The 22,005-nt window shown below is 36.9% G+C and overlaps 1 protein-coding gene across 5 annotated transcripts in view; it reads left to right on the top strand.

The window, feature by feature from the left end:
* Positions 1-22,005, top strand: part of LOC308614818 (ankyrin repeat domain-containing protein 26-like) — an 86,770-nt gene that overhangs the window by 23,862 nt on the left and 40,903 nt on the right. For all 5 annotated transcript variants that reach the window (XM_081229581.1, XM_081229580.1, XM_081229584.1 and 2 more), the window contains exons 3-8: positions 466-934; positions 3,997-4,090; positions 6,127-6,225; positions 6,843-6,871; positions 6,964-7,036; positions 17,581-17,663. In XM_081229581.1, coding sequence (XP_081085707.1) covers positions 836-934; positions 3,997-4,090; positions 6,127-6,225; positions 6,843-6,871; positions 6,964-7,036; positions 17,581-17,663 — 477 coding nt within the window. In that variant the 5' untranslated portion in view covers positions 466-835. The remainder of the gene's footprint in view (positions 1-465; positions 935-3,996; positions 4,091-6,126; positions 6,226-6,842; positions 6,872-6,963; positions 7,037-17,580; positions 17,664-22,005) is intronic.

Raw genomic sequence — 22,005 nt, 5'->3', positions numbered from 1 at the left:
ACAGACCTGACTTTGCAGCATTTCCTGAGCTACCGAGATACAGCTGACTCCTCTTTCCTGTGTGCCCTTCCTGTACTCTGTTCACATCAGTTGTAGAGCTTTTGAATGATACTTTACTGTTCATACTTGTTTTCATGTAGCTCTACTTCTCCTGGAATACAGAGCAGAATCGGTCTTCTATTTATATTTCCAGCTTTTCTCCCAGGATAGTGCCTATGATTTGACAGATCCAGTAAATGTTTGTGGTCTTACTGATTGATTGAATGACCAAATGAATGAATATGATGTTTTCTGGAATGAGGTGTTTGTTTTATTTTGTTTTGTTTTTATAGGAAGGAGCAACAAATCCAGAAATTGGAGAAAAAGAAAATGATACTGATATTGAACGTGCTCCACAGGATCAAACAGATCCTAACAATTTGACTTCTTTTTTTTTTTTTTTTTTTTTTTTTTTGCGGTACGCAGGCCTCTCACTGTTATGGCCTCTCCCGTTGCGGAGCACAGGCTCCGGACGCGCAAGCCCAGCGGCCACGGCTCACGGGCCCAGCCGCTCTGCGGCATGTGGGATCTTCCCGTACCAGGGCACGAATCCGTATCCCCTGCATCGGCAGGCGGACCCTCAACCACTGCGCCACCAGTGAAGCCCTTTTTTTTTTTTCCATTTCTTTTTAAGTATATTTCTTTTGCTCCGTTTCTTCAGAAGTATCCCAACTACTACCAACTTTTTCTTCCTGAAAATGCCTCAACCCTCTGAAATTCTTTTCTGCTACTTTATTTTATTTAAATATTTGTGGATGGAGATAGACATATATGTATTTAAAATTCATAGTAGTAAATGTTCTCATTAATGTATCTGTGGCTGCATTTTACAGATATGATGTCAGCATTAGGATTAGGAGAAGAGGAAGGTATAGAATCACCTTGGGATTCTGAGGTACTGTCTTCTATTATTATTATTTTTTTATTTTAAAATATAAGCACTGAATGATGTTAAAACATAAAACGGGGGGTGCTTTGACTTTACTTTCTCACCTTTGCCTTTGCCCATCAAAAGTTTTTCCTTATATTTTTAACCTGTAATTAATTAAATAATTGTGTGCTAAGTATAATAACTACCACATAGTGCACTTTTGTTAATTTGCAAGATTCACCTAATGAAACCAGTGTAGCACAGAGCAAAAACCAAGGCTTAGAAGTCATAAGGAATCAGTTTGGGTTCTGAAGTTAAATTTATCTAAAAACTGAAGCATTATTCCAGGTCAGCCTATGGCCAAATGTATGTTTCTTTTTTCTTTTCTTTCTTAAAAAAATTTTTGTTGGATTATAGTTGATTTACAGTGTTGTGTTAGTTTCAGATATACAGCAAAGTGAATCAGTTATACATATATCCACTCTTTTTTCGATTCCTTCCCCATATAGGCCATTACAGAGTATTCAGTAGAGTTCTCTGTGCTATACAGGAGGTCCTCATTATTGATCTATTTTATATATAGTAGGGTGTATCTGTCAGTCCCAGTCTCCCAAGCAAATGTATGTTTCTTTGGTACATATGGATGTGTAAAACTCCTAGTGAGGTTCAGAGAGAAACAGGTTGAAATGTAGTTTTTTACCACTTAGACCTGAAAAAGATAGTGCCTGAGACTTGAAAGTATTAGTACATTTGGATTTTCAAATAGATCTGCAAGGAACGTTTCAAGAGAAGCAAAAGAATGGGGAATAATAAGTATGTGGCGTTATAATAACAACAGTTTGGTTTAGCGATGTTTTAATAAGTACACACCATTTTGGATAAACTAGTGTGCGCTGAGTACCTTTATGGCAGCCATACTTGAAGTAACGTAAATATAAAGTAATGATGACCTGTTGTAAGGTGACAGCTATGGAAAGAGATAAGAAGGGCCTGATCTGTTAGATATAGGCGGCTGCTGCAGTGATATAGCACTGTGTTTAAAGTCAAAAGACATGGTAGCATCCTGGTTCTGTCACGTGCTGTGGGATCTTGGAAAAAACTTGTCTACCCTGGTTGAGCGTCAGTGACGTCCTTCGTAAAAATGGTACTGGTACTCACTTCTCAGGTATGTGTAGGGAACAGATGTGGTAACAGCTGTGGACACACCTTGTAAACTGTAAAGGGTGCTATAGAAATGTAAGACAAAAATGATCACAGTGCATGGACATATATACACTACCAAACGTAAGGTAGATAGATAGTGGGAAGCAGCCGCAGAGCACAGGGAGATCAGCTCGGTGCTTTGTGACTGCCTGGAGGGGTGGGATGGGGAGGGTGGGAGGGAGGGAGATGCATGAAGGAAGGGATGTGGGAACAGATGTATATGTATGACTGATTCACTTTGTTATAAAGCAGAAACTAATAAAAAAAATGATCACAGTGGCAATGAGTGACTCACTAAATGCTGGGGCACTTTTTTAAAACCTGAAGGACAATAAAATGACAGTAGTGTTAAGAATAGGAAAATTAGAACGGGCATGTGGATTTCTAGCTTGGGGTATGTTAAGGTTCTATAGACTGTTATCGGAGATCTCCTATAGGTATCAAGTGCTTTGGTACTTGAGGTCCTCTCGACATTTTAAATGTTTTGATCTTAAATAAATTCCTGTTATTGAATACCAACTATATACTGGACAGACACTGACTGTACCAATTGAGGGGTTAGGCTGTAGTGGTGGGAACATAAAACCAAACAGGAATCCTTTATAAGTCACTGTTAAGTCCTTCATGTAAAGAAAATGGAGAGGGCTTCCCTGGTGGCACAGTGGTTGAGAGTCCACCTGCCGATGCAGGGGATACAGGTTCGTTCCCCGGTCCGGGAAGTTCCCACGTACCGCGGAGCGGCTGTGCCCGTGAGCCATGGCCGCTAAGCCTGCGCGTCCGGAGCCTGTGCTCCTCAATGGGAGAGCCCACAACAGTGAGAGACAAAGAAAATGGAGAATGTTACGTTAGACAACATTGAGAGAGTTTGTAGTTAGGATGGGGATGGGAGTGGGAGTGGAATTTAGGTAGTCAGAAAAGATCTGCATGTGAGAAAAGCTACCAAGGGGAGGATGGGAAGGAGCCAATCACGTGAGGGTCCAGGGGAGGGACATTCTGGACAGAGAGAACAGTGGATCCCATCTGTTCATCATTACACTCTCGCATCTTGGAATGACCAGGAAACAGGAAGTGGGGTAACTGTCCTTACAATCACTTTTATCATTGTTGTTGTATGTAGAAAATAAAATGTGCATAAGAAAAGCTTGGCACACTTAGATAATTAATAAATAAAAGTTCTTACTCTTCCCTTATTAAAGCTTGCTGTACTTTTTTGAAGAGTTGGATAACTATATTTAAATTTTCTTCTATGATTTAAACATAAAAGTTTTTCTTACTACTTCGCTATTTTATTCAACTATTTTTCCTATCAATAAAAATTTTATCAAATAACAGATTCTTATAAGCCCTTGTGTACCTAAATGAAGCAGCTTCTACAGTGTTCTGTTTATGCTCAACATGACATACTTCATGGTTTCTTTTCATGCCAAGTATATTAATTTAATACTAAAAAATTTCTGTCTTTAGAAATATTTTAAATTTATAGCAAGTGTACTTATTAAAGAATTTAGTTAAACACATATTTTTTTAAAATACTCTCTTCTTTTGACAAGGAGTGTAAAGTAGAGTTAGGTGTTTTGAAGTTAATTCTTTGCTGAAATGTGCCTGTAAGTCAGGCACATTTTTTGTCTGTGAAAATAATTCCTCTGGCTTTCCATGCTCAGTTTACAGAGTCAGTAGCCAAATGAGGATAAAAGATAGACTTGATCTAGAGAGTGTATATGAAGTTTTCTGTTTCAATGTTTGGGTTTTCAATGCATGCTTCTCTTATTTTTAAATCTAATTGCTTGTAAGGTAGGAAATTTTTAAAAAGTAGGGTATTTTCAGCTATTAGAAGGGGATTAGGAAAGCTTTATGCAACTCATTATTAATATCAATTTTAACAGAGTATCTCTGAGAGTCTTCCAGAGAAGTATGTTGATCATTTATCTGGAGCTGCAGGTCAAAGAGGAAAAAATATATTAAATGGACAAGTAGAAGGTAAGAACGATATTTTTATGAAAAAGTCATTTGACAGCATGTTGATTTAAAATGGGAATTCTGATATATTCTAATAGCCAAAGAAAATCACCTGTCGGTTAAGAGGAAGAATCATTCCTCACACTGATTTCAAGTTGAACTGAGCCTGTCTCATTCTGGAAAAGAAGTGCTGTATCAGAAGAACTAAGCAGCTACATCTTTTTTTCTTGTCAAAAATCCATCAGCAGTTTTTAGGCAGTTTTTATTTGGCCAAAAAGCAGTGCTTGAATACTTAACTGTGTGCTGTGTTCTATTTAAGCTCTGAGTGTCCAGATGTTCTTTTGTAGACAACATGCCATGATAGAATCATCTATCTCCATGTCTGTTACCAAGTTACACTGTGAAGTGTGCCACCCTTTTGAGGTGGTCCTCAAAGACACAGTTTGCTTGTTGTTGAACCAAGTGTCCTAAAGCATGTACCTGAAGTTATATCATTTTTTATTCTAAAAAGCTATGCAGCTTATATTCTGAAAACTATTAAAAAACATAACACTGTTGATGCAAAAAAAAAAAAAGAAAATCACTTGTCAAATGCATAGTGAGGAAAAAGATGAGAAAAGGAGGGAAGCTGTGTATCTTATCTGGTGTCAGCCACAGATTAAATTGAGAGTCCCCTTTAAGGAGCTAAATTATTCGTTCCGTTTCAAGGTACTCTACAACCTAAGGAAAGTCGGGAAATGAGGAAGAGGAAAGAAGGACTAAAGAATGAGAGAGGCAGAGGTTACAGGGAGTAAATGAAGGAAAAGGAAGCAGGGGTCTGTGGAGGACGGGGGCAAAGTAAAATAGGTCTTTAGAAAAGGGAAGCGAAGAGTATTTGAAACGTGAGACAAATTTGAAGTGAGCTTCCAGCACCGAAACTTGTCAGAGACGAACAGCAAAGCTTTCCCACTCTTACTGTGGGAATGTAGAAGCAGACTCATAGATCAGAGTTTCTCAAATTTTCATTAGTCCCCTGGGGACCTTGTGAAAAGTGCACATGCTGAGCAGCAGGTCTGGGATTGTGCATTTCTGACAAGCTCTCAGAGTAGCAAGGGTGTAGGCTTGCATTGAGAGAAATCTGGAAGAGGAGCCACTGGGTAGTTCAAGACAGAACAGGATCAAGGAAAAGCATTATTTTGTTTTTCTTTCTGAGTGTGTTTATAGCCAGAGGGTAGCAAAGCGTTGAAGTAGAACTTATAGAGGTAAGGTGCCACTGCTAAGCAAAGAGGAAAAAAGAAGTGGTGGGGATGATCCATAAAAAGAATGTCAAAGGGGGAGAATTAAGACCACAGATCCAGAGACTACCTTTGAAGAGGAAAGAATACAGTGAAAGGAAAGAGGGGGGAAAGAAGGGTGTTAGGGAGGTGATTGTGGAGGTGATGAGGAAACGTGAGAGAACTCTCGTTAGATGACTTCAGTGTATTTACACTGAAACAAGGTTAGGTCATTGCTGCTCCAGAGAATACTGGAAGCAGGAGTGGGTGCTAGAATTGAGGTAAACCCCAGCTCCTCCTTGTAACTATCAGGCATCAAAGATATATGTTGTGTTAGTATGTGTTATTCAAATGAGATTAATTTGAATATGGAAGCATTGGCTGTTTTTTGTTTTTTAAGATAGGTTTGTGGTTTTTTTTTTTTTGGCTGCTTGGCTTGGCATGTGGGACCTTAAATTCCCCAACCAGGGATTGAACCCGTGCCCCCTGCAGTAGAAGCATGGGGTCTTCACCACTGGACCGCCAGGGGAGTCCCTAAGATAGCTAATTTTTTGCTGATAATTGTTTCGCAAAAATCCTTTTAAACATTAGCATGATATACTGAACCAAACTAATTTTGGAAACAAAAGAAATTAATAGGGTTCATTCCCTAAATGCTAAAATTGTTATTTTCAGTAAATACTACACTGATTTTGAAATATGAAAGATTTTTAATATCTAATAATTCTGTGGCAGTAAAATTTACTTTTTCCTTTTTGATAGTCGTACTTCGATGTTGAAAACTTATAATACGTTATTTCTTAGATGTGCCTTATATACCTTCTTGCATGAGTGGATCGAGAAACTTTAAGATGACTAAACTAGAGGATCCAAGAAATGTAGGCATACCAGTAGCCCACATGGGTATGGAAAAACATGAATATTTTTATGAACTATTATTCTACAAGTGTATATCCAAGCTGATCAGTTCATAACACTTTCTCTGATGAGAAATGAACTATACATTCAACTGAACTGTCATCCCAACTGTGCACTTCCTAAATTACAGGACAAATTGAAGAACATGATAAATACCTGTAGTATAATGGTGTAAATGATGCTGCTGTATTGCATTCAAGATATGCTGTTGCATTTTACCATCAGCTTTCACATTTACCTTCTCGGGGTCATGATTTGTTGCTCTGATTAAAGATCACTTTTCTCCTCATCAATCAGCATGCTCACATTGGTACATGTGCATTTTTCTATTTTATAAAGGCTTTTGGAACATAATCTTACTTTTGAAATCTTAACTGCATGTTTTGTTAAACCTGTACTCCTATTTTTTCTTCAGTATCTATAGTGGATTCATATGTCTGTCTTGTTGCAGTCCTAACTTCCCCCAAGAAAGAAAACACCAAAACCTAAAGTATTCACTGCCAAGGCCAAGCACGAGGGTTCTGCTCAGTACTAACTGCATGAATATATAGTTGGCTTTCATAGTTATGTGTAATTGATTCTATGTCCCTTTTGCCTTTTAGATTCTCCTGAAAAATATCCTCACTTGAAGGTAAAAACTTATATTTTTGTCTTGAATTATTAACTACAGATTGTATCAAATGTACATTATTTATTAATCAACTTGTTTCACAACCCATTCAGCCTGCAGTTGGAGTGAAAGATTCTGTTCCTAATAAAGCAGTAGGAATGAAGGATTTACAAACAGCCAGATCAGGTAAATTTTGCAGTGCAAATTTCACTCTGGAAAGAGGTACACTAAAATATTTGAAACACTCACAGCCTTCATATTCCTAATTCTTTCTTCTTTTGTTTTTGCAAGTTTAATTGAAGGATTTGACATAAATAAGGCACATGTTATTGTTGGTATCCATGTTTTGAAAAAAAGATATTTACAAGCATAAGAAAAAGATATTTTTAAAATGTAAGCTTTAACTCAGATGTTTCTATGTACGTTTCAATACCCTAAAGTTCTCAGTTTGGAATCTCTGTACTTCTTAGGGATTCTCAGAGGTTAATTATTAGATTCTAAGATTTTTCCAGTTTTATAAAATGCTTATTTGAATTCTGACCTTAACCTAGAGTAAAGCTTCACTTGCTAACGTGTCAATTGTAGTTCAACTTTAATTATTTCATTTTAGTGGTGTTACACGGATGAGCTTAAGCCAACCAGATGTTTTGATTAGCAGACTCTGTGTGTGTGTGTGTGTGTGTGTGTGTGTGGTCTTTGATTATTAAAAGTGGGGGAAAGTAATCATACCTTAATGACGATTTGATAGACACAATCTTTTAAAACAGTAATTCTGAAAGTTTTGGGCTTTAAGATCCTTTTATTTATTTGTTTGTTATTTTTTATGATGCAGATATAGGATCCTTTTATACTTTTAAAAATTATTGAGAATTCCAAGGAACTTTTGTTTAAGTAGGTTGTATCTACTGATGTTTACTGTATTGGAAAATAAAACTGAAAAATTTAAAATACAAGCACACACAATCATACATTCTATTAGCCATTAGAAGTATGATGTTATCACATATCTTGTCTCTGGAAAACTGCTCTGTACACTTAAAACAGAATGAGAATGGAAATAACGTTTACTGTTATTGTGAAAATAGTTTTGACCTCTTGGACCCCTTGAACGGTTGAGTCTTGGGACTCCAGGGATGCTCAGGTGACACTTGAGAACCACTGTTTTAAACCATTTACAGAGCTCATGGATGTGAAATGATAAAGGGACGCTTGTGATGAAACAGGCTTTAAACTTTCACTTTTACATTCCTTGCTTTCTTCTTTGATTTCTCTTTTTTTTAATGTATACAGCAGGTTCTTATTAGTCATCAATTTTATACACATCAGTGTATACATGTCATTCCCAATCTCCCAATTAATCCCACCACCATCCCCAACGCCCTGCGGTTTTCCCCCCTTGGTGTCCATACGTTTGTTTTCTACAACTGTGCCTCCATTTCTGCCCTGCAAACCAGTTCATCTGTACCATTTTTCTAGGTTCCACATATATGCGTTAATATACGATATTTGTTTTTCTCTTTCTGACTTACTTCACTCTGTATGACAGTCTCTGGATCCATCCACGTCTCAACAAATGACCCAATTTCATTCCTTTTTTATGGCTGAGTAATATTCCATTGTATATATGTACCCCATCTTCTTTATCCATTCGTCTGTCGATGGGCATTTAGGTTGCGTCCATGACCTGCCTACGGTAAATAGTGCTGCAGTGAACATTGGGGTGCATGTGTCTTTTGGAATTATGGTTTCCTCTGGGTATATGCCCAGTAGTGGGATTGCCGGATCATATGGTAATTCTATTTTTAGTTTTTTAAGGAACCTCCATACTGTTCTCCATAGTGGCTGTATCAGTTACATTCCCACCAACAGTGCAAGAGGGTTCTCTTTTCTCCATACCCTCTCCAGCCTCTGTTGTTTGTACATTTTCTGATGAAGCCCATTCTAACTGGTGTGAGGTGATACCTCATTCTAGCTTTGATTTGTATTTCTCTAATAATTAGTGATGTTGAACAGCTTTTCATGTGCTTCTTGGCCATCTGTATGTCTTCTTTGGAGAACTGTCTATCTAGGTCTTCTGCCCATTTTTGGATTGGGTTGTTTGTTTTTTTAATATTGAGCTGCATGAGCTGTTTATATGTTTTGGAGATTAATCCTTTGTCCGTTGATTTGTTTGCAAATATTTTCTCCCATTCTGAGGGTTGTCTTTTTATCTTGTTTATGGTTTCCTTTCCTGTGCAAAAGCTTTGAAGTTTCACTAGGTCCCATTTGTTTATTTTTGTTTTTATTTACATTACTCTAGGAGGTGGATCAAAAAAGATCTTGTCAAAGAGTGTTCTTCCTATGTTTTCCTCTAAGAGATTTATAGTGTCCAGTCTTACATTTAGGTCTCTAATCCATTTTGAGTTTATTTTTGTGTATGGTGTTAGGGAGGGTTCTAATATCATTCTTTCCATGTATCTGTCCAGTTTTCCCAGCACCACTTATTGAAGAGACTGTCTTTTCTCCATTGTATATCCTTGCCTCCTTTGTCATAGATTAGTTGACCATAGGTGTGTGGGTTTACCTCTGGGCTTTCTATCTTGTTCCATTGATCTATGTTTCTGTTTTTCTGCCAGTACCATATTTTCTTGATTACTGTAGCTTTGTAATATAGCCTGACGTCAGGGAGTCTGATTCCTCCAGCTGCGTTTTTTTCCCTCAAGACTGCTTTGGGTATTCGGGGTCTTTTTTGTCTCCATACAAATTTTACGATTTTTTGTTCTAGTTCCGTAAAAAATGCCATTGGTAATTTGATAGGGATTGCATTGAATCTGTACATTGCTTTGGGTAGTATAGTCATTTTCACAATATTGATTCTTCCAATCCAAGAACATGGTTTATCTCTCCATCTGTTGGTATCATCTTTAATTTCTTTCATCAGTGTCTTATACTTTTCTGCATACAGATCTTTTGTCTCCCTAGGTAGGTTTATTCCTAGGTATTTTATTCTTTTTGTTGCAATGGTAAATGAGAGTGTTTCCTGAATTTCTCTTTCATATTTTTCATCATTAGTGTATAGGAATGCAAGAGATTTCGGTGCATTAATTTTGTATCCTGCAACTTTACCAAATTCTTTGATTAGCTCTAGTAGTTTTCTGGTGGCATCTTTAGGATTCTCTATGTATGGTATCATGTCATCTGCAAACAGTGACAGTTTTACTTCTTCTTTTGCAATTTATATTCCTTTTATTTCTTTTTCTTCTCTGATTGCTGAGGCTAGGACTTCCAAAGCTATGTTGAATAATAGTGGTGAGAGTGGACATTCTTGTCTTGTTCCTGATCTTAGAGGAAATGCTTTCAGTTTTTCACCATTGAGAATGATGTTTGCTGTGGGTTTGTAATATATGACCTTTATTATGTTGAGGTACGTTCCCTCTATGCCCACTTTCTGGAGAGTTTTTATCATAAATTGGTGTTGAATTTTGTTGAAAGCTTTTTCTGCATCTATTGAGATGATCATATGGTTTTTATTCTTCAATTTGTTAATATGGTGTATCACATTGATTGATTTGTGTATACTGAAGAATCCTTGCATCCCTGGGATAAATCCCAGTTGATCATGGTGTATGATCCTTTTAATGCATTGTTGGATTCTGTTTGCTAGTATTTTGTTGAGGATTTTTGCATCTATATTCATCAGTGATATTGGTCTGTAATTTTCTTTTTTTGCTGTATCTTTGTCTGGTTTTGGTATCAGGGTGATGGTGGCCTCGTAAAATGAGTTTGGGAGTGCTCCTTCCTCTGCAATTTTTTGGAAGAGTTTGAGAAGGATGGGTGTTAGCTCTCCTCTAAATGTTTGATAAAATTCACCTGTGAAGCCGTCTGCTCCTGGACTTTTGTTTGTTGGAAGATTTTTCATCACAGCTTCAATTTCATTACTTGTGATTGGTCTGTTCATATTTTCTGTTTCTCCTGGTTCAGTCTTGGAAGGTTATACCTTTCTAAGAATTTGTCCATTTCTTCCAGGTTGTCCATTTTATTGGCATAGAGTTGCTTGTAGTAGTCTCTTAAGATGCTTTGTCTTTCTGCGGTGTCTGTTGTAACTTCTCCTTTTTCATTTCTAATTTTATTGATTTGAGTCCTCTCCCTCTTTTTCTTGATGAGTCTGGCTAATGGTTTATCAATTTTGTTTATCTTCTCAAAGAACCAGCTTTTAGTTTTATTGATCTTTGCTATTGTTTTCTTTGTGTCTATTTCATTTATTTCTGCTCTGATCTTTATGTTTTCTTTCCTTCTGCTAACTTTGGGTTTTGTTTGTTCTTCTTTCTCTAGTTCCTTTAGGTATAAAGTTAGATTATTTCTTTGAGATTTTTCTTGTTTCTTGAGGTAGGCTTGTATAGCTATAAACTTACCTCTTAAGACTGCTTTTGCTGCATCCCATAGGTTTTGGATTGTTGTGTTTTCATTGTCATTTGTCTCTAGGTATTTTTTGATTTCCTCTTGGATTTCTTCAGTGATCTCTTGGTTATTTAGTAATTTACTGTTTAGCCTCCATGTGTTTGTGTATTTTATGTTTTTCCACTGTAATTCATTTCTAATCTCATAGTGTCGTGGTCAGAAAAGATGCTTGATATGATTTCAATTTTCTTAAATTTACTGAGGCTTGGTTTGTGACCCAAGATGTGATTTATCCTGGAGAATGTTCTGTGCACACTTGAGAAGAAAGTGTAATCTGCTGTTTTTGGATGGAATGTCCTATAAATATCAATTAAATCTATCTGGCCTATTGTGTCATTTAAAGCTTCTGTTTCCTTATTTATTTACATTTTGGATGATCTGTCCATTGGTGCAAGTGAGGTGTTAAAGTCCCCCACTATTATGGTGTTACTGTTGATTTCCTCTTTTACAGCTGTTAGCCGTTGCCTTATATATTGAGGTGGTCCTATGTTGGGTGCATATATATTTATAATTGTTATATATTCTTCTTGGATTGATCCCTTGATCATTATATAGTGTCCTTCCTTGTCTTTTGTAACATTCTTTATTTTAAAGTCTATTTTATCTGATATGAGTATTGCTACTCCAGCTTTCTTTTGATTTCCATTTGCATGGAATATCTTTTTCCATCCCCTCACTTTCAGTCTGTATGTGTCTGTAGGTCTGAAGTGGGGCTCTTGTAGACAGCATATATATGGGTCTTGTGTTTGTATCCATTCAGCAAGCCTGTGTCTTTTGGTTGGAGCATTTAATCCATTCATGTTTAAGGTAATTATCAATATGTATGTTCCTATGACCATTTTCTTAATTCTTTGGGGTTTGTTTTTGTAGGTCCTTTTCTTCCCTTGTGTTTCCCATTTAGAGAAGTTCCTTAACATTTGTTGTAGAGCTGGTTTGGTGGTGCTGAATTCTCTTAGCTTTTGCTTGTCTGTAAAACTTTTGATTTCTCTGTGGAGTCTGAATGAGATCCTTGCCGGGTAGAGTAATCTTGGTTGTAGGTTCTTCCTTTTTCTCACTTTAAGTGCATCATGCCACTCCCTTCTGGCTTGTAGAGTTTCTGCTGAGAAATCAGCTGTTAACCTTATGGGAGTTCCCTTGTATGTTATTTGTCATTTTTCCCTTGCTGCTTTCAGTAATGTTTCTTTGTGTTTAATTTTTGCCAATTTGATTACTGTGTGTCTCGGCATGTTTCTCTTTGGGTTTATCCTGTATGGGACTCGCTGCACGTCCTGGACTTGAGTGGCTACTTCCTTTCCCATGTTAGGGAAGTTTTCGACTATAATCTCTTCAAATATTTTCTCTGGTCCTTTCCCTCTCTCTTCTCCTTTTGGGACCCCTATAATGCGAATGTTGTTGCGTTTAATGTTGTCTCAGACGTCTCTTAGGCTGTCTTCATTTCTTTTCATTCTTTTTTCTTTATTCTCTTGTGCTCAGTGAATTCCGCCAATCTGTCTTCCAGGTCACTTATGTGTTCTTCTGCCTCAGTTATTCTGCTGTTGATTCCTTCTAGTGTAGTTTTCATTCCAATTATTGTATTGTTCATCTCTGTTTGTTTGTTCTTTAACTCTTCTAGGTCTTTGTTAAACAGTTCTTGCATCTTCTCGATCTTTGCCTCCATTGTTTTTCCAAGGTCCTGGATCATCTTCACTATCATTATTCTGAATTCTTTTTCTGGAAGGTTTCCTATCTCCACTTCATTTAGTTGTTTTTCTGTGGTTTTGTCTTGTTCCTTCATCTGGTACATAGCCTTTTCATCTTGTCTATCTGTCTGTGAATGTGGTTTTTGTTCCACAGGCTGCAGGATTGTAGTTCTTGTTTCTCCTGTCTGCCCTCTCGTGGATGAGGCTATCTGTGAGGCTTGTGCAGGTTTCCTGATGGGAGGGAGTGGTGGTGGGTAGAGCTGGGTGTTGCTCTGGTGGGCAGAGCTCAGTAAAACTTTAATCCACTTGACTGCTGATGGGTGGGCCTGCGTTCCCTCCCTGTTGGTTGTTTAGCCTGAGGCAACCCAACAGTGGAGCCTACCTGGGCTCTTTGGTAGGGCTAATGTCAGACTCTGGGAGGGCTCACGCCAAGGACTACTTCCCAGAACTTCTGCTGCCCCTGTTCTTGTCCCCACGATGAGCCACAGCCAACCCCCGCCTCTGCAGGAGACCCTCCAACACTAGCAGGTAGGTCTGGTTCAGTCTCCCGTGGGGTCACTGCTCCTTCTTCTGGGTCCCACTGCGCACAGTAGTTTGTGTGTGCCCTCCAAGAGTGGAGTCTGTTTTTCCCCCAGTCCTGTCAAATTCCTGCAGTCAAATCCCACTAGGCTTCAAAGTCTGATTCCCTAGGAATTTCTCTTCCCATTGCCGGACCCCCAGGTTGGGAAGCCTGATGTGGGGCTCAGAACCTTCACTCCAGTGGGTGGACTTCTGTGGTATAAGTGTTCTCCAGTCTATGAGTCACCCACCCACCTGTTATGGTATTTGATTTTGCTGTGACTGCGCCCCTCCTACTGTCTCATTGTGGCTTCTCCTTTGTCTTCGTATGTGGGGTATCTTTTTTGGTGAGTTCCAGTGTCTTCCTGTCGATGATTGTCCAGCACCTACTAGTGATTCTGGTGTTCTCACAAGAGGGACTGAGAGCATATCCTTATACTCTACCATCTTGGTTCAGCTCTTATTTGTCTTGAGAAATTGAAATCTGACAATTTTACTTTCGTTAAAAAAAAGGAAAATATTTTTGTTATGTATTCATTTCCTGTGTCATGGCAGTTTATGCTCTTTGGATCTAGTGTGGACCTAGACTTACCCTATTTTTACCAGGAAACAATTAGTCACTCAAGGCTATCATTTCTTTTGTAAATTTATGATATTTATCCAAGCCTTAAAAAATGAGTTCTGAAGATATTGGTACATTGAGGAAAGACCATCTCATTGTATTAAAGTAGTACCATTCATTAAAAGATTTTTTAAAACCCATGTCTCTGGAACACACAATACTGTCATGCATATTTAAACATAAAATAAATGGTTAGACATAATTTTGTTAATGAAAACATTTATATGTTGAAGAGACGTAATTATTAATAAAGCTCTTAAGGTATACAGAATATGTAATAGAGATTGATGAGTGAATCAAAGTAAGTAACACTAGAAAATTAAAAATTAGGAAAAATGAGAGGCAATACTTAACGTATCTATATGAATGGCAATGACGTGTAAGGTACAATAAGCCATGAGGGAGTAGTGTGTTTGGGGGGAGAGGAGGACATGGGACTGCTTCTCTGAAGAAAGAATTTGTTCAGGTTAGTCAAATTTGTATTAGTATTCACACTCTAATAAACGGAATCTTTGTTTTCAGATTTTTCAGGTTGGGATTCTGCTAGTTTGTCGCTCAATAATGAGACTTGTCAAAGAGCCAGGCATTTGAAAGTTGATGATAAATATCCATTTGTGTCACAATCAATGACCAAAAATCAGTCAGCATCCACAGAATTTGGACAGATGACCTTAACAGATAAAGAAAAGATTAATATCGGAGTGTTGTTTCTGTTAGGGGATTACACGCTCCGTGACCTGTGTGAGTCACAACTGCCAGAAAACAGAGAAAGCAAACAATGTAATAAATAAGCACAGAGCCCTCAACCGTAGGCCACCTCGGCATGGCTTCACCATAATCCTGATGTTTCCAAAATCATTTTGTGGCAAAATCTGCTTTGTGTTTACTCCTTTTATTCAACCTGCAGCCAAACGTCTTTTAGCAAGACGTTTGCATTCTTCCTCTGACCAAAGCAACATAATAAATAACAATGGGAATTAGGAGAGAGAATAGGTTCCTTAGACTAGTATTTAGCATACACCTGAGAGTGGGTAGCAAGATTATATTTAGAACTTTGGGACTAGTTGGGAAACCTAGGCAGACATCTCAAGATTCCCTTCTCAAAATGTAGTTTCTTAGCTTTATTTTTGTTTAGCTCTGAATTCATTAGTATTAGTTATAACTATATTCAATGTAACGAAAAAAGCACCTCCAAAACCAAATAGTAAACTCTTGTATTTTCTATGAGTTTATATATTTTAGAATTGGCTTTCCCAGCAGTAATGGGAGTCATTGGGGATTGCTACATAGTCCCTCCTTCTTAGCTGTGTCCACATAGTATACCAACTTATTATTTTTAATGAATTAATAGTTCACAAGGGATATTGGTTTTAAGGAGTGCTGATCATTTAAAGATAGTGTAAGGAAAATCAATTCTAATTCTACTAGGATGCCCAGTCTATTGATTAACCACATCTAATATATGTTCTACATAAATACCAATTAATTTAGTGCCCTTAATCAGTCATATGATCAGGACTATATTAATAAATCATACACTGTTTTCTTTTTCCAGTCCTATAGTTTTATCTTCTTGTCTTTCCTTACCTGTGGAATTAATGTTACATTTACAAAAGATTCTCAGTTATCTCCCAGAGTAGTGACTACAAGCTATAACCTCAAAGTTTTTTTTATCTATACAAGTGACTTGTTTGCTCTCATTTCTCCATGAGCTTGGTAGGTCCAAGAAGCACAAATTCAAATGAAACACGTACACGAGCCCCGTCAACACAGGAAGATGTGAAACTGGAAAACTGGAAACTAAATACAAGCAACTTAAAACAGTTCATGCAGATCATTTCTCTTCTCAATTGATACCTTTTATAAAGTAATAAGCAGAGTCTAGTTCTTGAGGTGCCCAGGATTCGTGCATTTATTTATTTAATAAAGATTTATTCTATGCTGGGTCCTGGTAATTTTATATCCTAAATATTTCTGGAAACAGTCCCTCAGTGTAGGCCTGCATCATCTTTTTTTTTTGCATTATAATGCCATGAAATTCTTCTCCCTCTATTAATTTGTATGGCCTTCAAATTCATCCCTCCTGCAGCATTTAGAGTGATCTATCTCAAGTGCACCAGTGATCGTGAACCACTCTTTAAAGCATATTAATGTCCAGCCATCTTAGAATGACACGAGGCTTTCATAATCTAACTTCTACCTGACTCTCGCTCTCTAGCCCTTTCTGTCTGTCCTTTGCTCTGGAATTCTGAACTGCTGGTGATGCTCTCTCATCTATCCCTGTATTTTAGACAACTATTCACCCTGTTTTATATATGCTTCTCTGCCTGTCTTGCTACAGCTTTCCATGCTCTCTCCCTCTCCTGCCCTCTATTCCCTTGAATCTGACTGACCTCACTGTGTAAGTCTCAGCTCAGGCATTATCTCTAGAAAAGCCATCCCTGACACCTTTTATCTACATTCTTCTTTAAAGTCCATGTTTAGTACTGAGCAGGAACTCAATAAATAATTATTGAGTAAAATAAAGACTGTTTATACAAAGATGATTTCAAGAGATTGTCCTCTACAGTCTAGAAGCAAAGAGGATAGACGTGAAGAAATAATTTACAGTTCAGGGGATGAAGATACACTAGAAAAATCTATAAAGTACTAAGGTAGCTACTAGGAAAGAGATACCTATTTGGGGAAAGAGAGCTGTAATCAAGGAGGACTTCACAAAGCAGGCTGAGTCTTAAAAGGTGAAAACTACTTTGTCAGAAGAGTAGAGGAAAACATTTCAGATTAAGGAACTGATAAAAGCATGAAAAGTAACAGTAATTTTGGAAACCATGAATAACGTTGCAGTTGAAGCTTGGTGTGTTGTTAAATAGGTACTATTATGAAGTAGAGAACAGAGTATATTGTGACTTTCTATGTTTGTCCTGTATTTTTAAATTTTGTTTGTTTGTTTGTTTGTTTTGCGGTAAGCGGGCCTCTCACTGTTGTGGCCTCTCCCACTGCGGATCACAGGCTCCAGACGCACAGGCCTAGCGGCCATGGCTCACGGGCCCAGCTGCTCCGCTGCATGTGGGATCTTCCCGTATTGGTGTACGATCCCGTGTCCCCTGCATCGGCAGGCGGACTCTCAACCACTGTGCCACAAGGGAAACCCTTTGTTTGGTTTCTGATTGTTCTGTTCATTGATGTTTGGTGGATGAATTTGTAAATGAATCTTTGAGATGTTTGTGTGCCTGTAACCTGGTGACATCTGGTATTTCCCAGATGGTTTGTTGGAGTTTTAGGTAATTAGAAGTATTTCTTAAAGAAGTAAATATTCAGCTAAAGATTAAGCTTAATTTAAATTGTCATTTGATAGAATTTTTTAAATCTATTTTTATAAAGATTATGTCTTTTATCTAACTGTTCTAAGTAGTTAATTTTAACTAAACATATAGATTTGTCAGCAGAACTAGACTTAGAAATAACATCGGAGGAAGCACAAGAAAGGCTTGATGGAAGTGAAAATAACCACTCACAGGTATGTAAAAATGTAAATGTAAATTTCTGGCTCAATATTGTTTTCTATGCTTTAACAACAGAGTTCAAATGAAACTACCTTTCAAAGTTAACCTCTTAAAATTGATAGATAATAATTTAATAGTTAGTTTTTATAGCGCTTTAATTACAAAGCTTAAAATATTGTTAGAATCTATTATAATTTATAGTTAAACTTTGTACTTGGAATTGAGGCAAAAAAATTTCCTCAATATTGTTTGCTTCTTCCTTACATGATAAAGAAGGTGATAATCAAATACTGAATCGTATGATTAAGCAGTTGAAATTATGAACAGTGTATCAGTGATGGTCCGTGAGTTAGATTCATGGAAGGAGAAATCATTCCCAGCTGTTCAAAATTTGCAGTTTCAAATTGCCAGTCACTAATGCCAAGATTAAAGATTTATTCTGTCCTGTGACCTCTATGTAATCGACCTAAAGATCTACATTCAGGGAGAGAAGGGGTCATACAATCAACCCAATTGCCTATTAAGGAAGCAGACCTTCCAGAATTGGACCTTTGTTGTTAGGGTACAAACAATAACTTTCTAATTTATTTCATTTCAGGGTAGGAAACCAGTAAATAATATTAAACAGTGTTTTATCCACTTTCATTAGTGGATATTAGAATATAATATAACTGAATGAAAGCAGGTATTATATCAATGTATAATACTATCATAGTATATAATTTGCATTAAAATTTAGGAATTTGTTCCTCTTTCTGATTGATGTTAATTGATTTTGGCTCCTAGTAATTTAAGGTTTGTCTATTCTCCAGTTACTAGTCCTTAAAAAAAAAAAATCCTTACGTGCACATAGGGACTTTTTAAGGTACGGTGAGGTGAAATATTTTTTTTTTTCAGACAAATTTTTTATTTAATTTTTAAAATCAGTTACAAATATATTTATATATGGGAGATACTCAATACAGATCTGTTGAAGGGCTGGAAACCAGCTTTCTAGAGCCTTCCAAATTCCAAAATGGCTCAGAAACAAGCTGTCGAGAACTGAAGACCCAGTGATGGATTTTTATGGTCAGTTCCCTTCATGACGAAAAAAGGAGGGTTTTTTTATTTTTATTTTTTTTATTTTTTATTTTTTTTTATTAGTTTCTGCTTTATAACAAAGTGAATCAGTCATACATATTCATCTGTTCCCACATCCCTTCCCTCATGCATCTCCCTCCCTCCCACCCTCCCCATCCCACCCCTCCAGGCGGTCACAAAGCACCGAGCTGATCTCCCTGTGCTCTGCGGCTGCTTCCCACTATCTATCTACCTTACGTTTGGTAGTGTATATATGTCCATGCCTCTCTTTCGCTTTGTCACAGCTTACCCTTCCCCCTCCCCATATCCTCAAGTCCATTCTCAAGTAGGTCTGTGTCTTTATTCCCGTTTTACCCCTAGGTTCTTCATGACATTTTTTTTTTAATTCCGTATATATGTGTTAGCATACGGTATTTGTCTTTCTCTTTCTGACTTACTTCACTCTGTATGACAGACTCTAGGTCTATCCACCTCATTACAAATAGCTCAGTTTCGTTTCTTTTTATGGCTGAGTAATATTCCATTGTATATATGTGCCACATCTTCTTTATCCATTCATCCGATGATGGACACTTAGGTTGTTTCCAGCTCCGGGCTATTGTGAACAGAGCTGCAATGAACATTTTGGTACATGTCTCTTTTTGAATTATGGTTTTCTTTTTAAGGTACGGTGAGGTGAAATATTTTTAAGTAAGGAAGCCTTTGTAACATTAAAAATCATCTCCTAATTCATTTTTGGTAGATTTAACATATATGAATGATTTAGTTCAAACAAACAGTGACAAAATTGGATTTGTGAGTTCATGTTTTTCTCCTGTTTCAGGCTAAGGCAAGTTATTTTTCACTTCTTAGTTGTAATCCAGTGATTTGTGAGTAGCTAAACATAGATGAAGAAGTTTAACGGTTAAATTTTAACTATTTTCTAATTTTTCTTTGTCGTACTTGATTACTTAAGGATAAAGTTATTTTAAAAACATGTACCCTGACAGAAAAGACATCTGAAAATCAAATCAAGCCAATTGATCTTCCGCTTTTGCATCTGCAAAAAATGCCTCAAGAACCAGAAATGAATAAGGAATGTGATAGAGAGGACATATCTGTATGTTCAGGACTTCCTTGTGTACAAAAGCATGAGGAAATGTGGATCAAACGAGGCAAATTAGGGTGGAAAAATAACTTCAAACGCATCACAAATAAGTTAAAATGGAAGTGTGGTGGAACTTTTGAAAGATACAAAATTACTGTTTGTCCTGAGGAAGAGCCACTACATGATAACCCTAAAGAAGGAGCAAACATAAAGGAAATACCTTCTAATTTGACAAATAATATACCTGACTGTCAGGCAAAAGTTGCATTTGGAGTATCTGTCTCTCTAGCATTCCCAGCATTTCCTGAACAAAAAGAACCCAGGCTTGAAAATGCTTTTCCATCTTATTTAACCTCTGGGTCTTGGGGACATTCTTGCCCGTCATCTTCACAGCTTTATTTAAATGAAAATAAATTAGACTATGAAAGTGATAAACCAGACACTGAACATGTTTTTAACAAAAATGAGGAGAGTTTTTATAATGATACAGAAAATAAAAAAGTAAGGGACTCAGTAGTTACATTTGAAATGCAAGAAGACCAAGAGTTTGATATGCAAATGTTACAAAATATGAACCAAAATACCACTAATTGGAAATTAGACATCGGATGTATACCTCAGTCTAGTGATCCCAAAAGACTTTTTGATGTATGGCTTGCCCGCTCCAATGAAATGAAACACATGATTCAAATAAAAAGTTGTGATATTTCTGCTGTTACAAATACTTATAAGAAAACCAAACCAATACAAGACTGGTTCCAGAAGCCATTGCTTGCAGATAATTGCAGTGCTAATAACTATAAAAGCATGCAACCTGAATTAGAAAGTGGGAGTTCTTCTCCACTGAATAGTAACAGAAGATCCAAAGTGTATCTAAATGAAGAATTACAGCAAGATATGCAAAGGCTTAAGAATGAGATAGGCATGTTACAAGTAGAGTTCCTGGCTTTGGAAAAAGAGAAAATTCAACTTCAAAAAGAGATAGAGGTTCATTTGCTGCTACTTTGTTCTTTCTCTTTATCAATGATCTGATCCATTCTGATTTTCCACTTAGTAATAAAATGGGGTCAGCTAAATAGGTAATTGTGTAGAAATAGATTACTTCTGCCATCTAAATAATAGGAAACTATTTTCATGGCTTTTGTTCCTTAATCAACCTAAGTCTCTCTCTGTCAGTCTTTCATATGAACTGGGAAACTAATTTAGCTACATACCATGTGACCTTCTGAGCCAGAATTTCCACAAAGGAAATTGCTTAAGAAATATAATAAGCTAGGGTTTGGGGGGTTTTTTTAATCTATTGGGTTTTAAATATAAATTACACTCTATAGTATGGGAAGGAAGCAGTGACTGAAAGAAGGGACATAAACACGTATTCCTGCTAAACTAATCTCTTTATTGTGCTTTAGTGTATGCGATCTTCTCTGCTTTACTCAATCGCTTGGCACTTAGAATTCCAACATGGCCACTTCAAGATATTTTTAATAACAAATACATGTACTCCCACAGATTCTTTAATCACCACTCTCAGATGTTTCTGTTGAGTCAGACCTTTACATTATGTTGTTTAATAAAATGTGGTAAGTTTTGACATGTATGATTTTATCATTTAGGTAGTATAAACCCTCAGCCAAACAAATTCAGTATTTATCTCCAGAGGAGAAAACTGTTTTGACGTGCAGTGAGGGTTTTTTTCCTTCCAGTAATAGATTTTTTAATTTGTTTGTTTGCTCTTTTGTGTAAGAGGTGCATTGACTGAGTTTTAAAGTAGACAAAAATCTGTAGATATTCTCCTTTAAAAGAAAAAGAGATGAGCCCTACCCCCAACTGAGGCATTAAATTACTTTGCCAAAGTCACACTTTTAACTTATCTGATTAATCTGATGAATTCATTTGGTAATTTATCAGATTCAGTGTTACAGAATTGTATCATCTCTTTTGGTGCCATGAAATGATAGGAAATGCCACTTTAGGGGCTTTGGACAAATCATTGAACCTTTCTTGGTTTTATTCCCATTATTGGTAAATAGTGGGGCTAAAGTAGATAATTGCTTCCTTACCGTTTAGCTCTAAAATTTCATGGTTATTGAATGTGAAATTGGGAGGCATTACTCATTTTCCAGAATTCCACACTAACTAACAATTCATCAATTTCACCCTACTCCTGTTTTTTGGTAAACTTTGGTTCA

This window comes from Mesoplodon bidens, assembly GCF_964165515.1.
Source record: "Mesoplodon bidens genome assembly, chromosome: 3".
Classification (NCBI taxonomy): domain Eukaryota; kingdom Metazoa; phylum Chordata; class Mammalia; order Artiodactyla; family Ziphiidae; genus Mesoplodon; species Mesoplodon bidens.
Note: the sequence above shows the minus strand (reverse complement) of the source record. Positions and strands in the feature narration are given on the sequence as shown.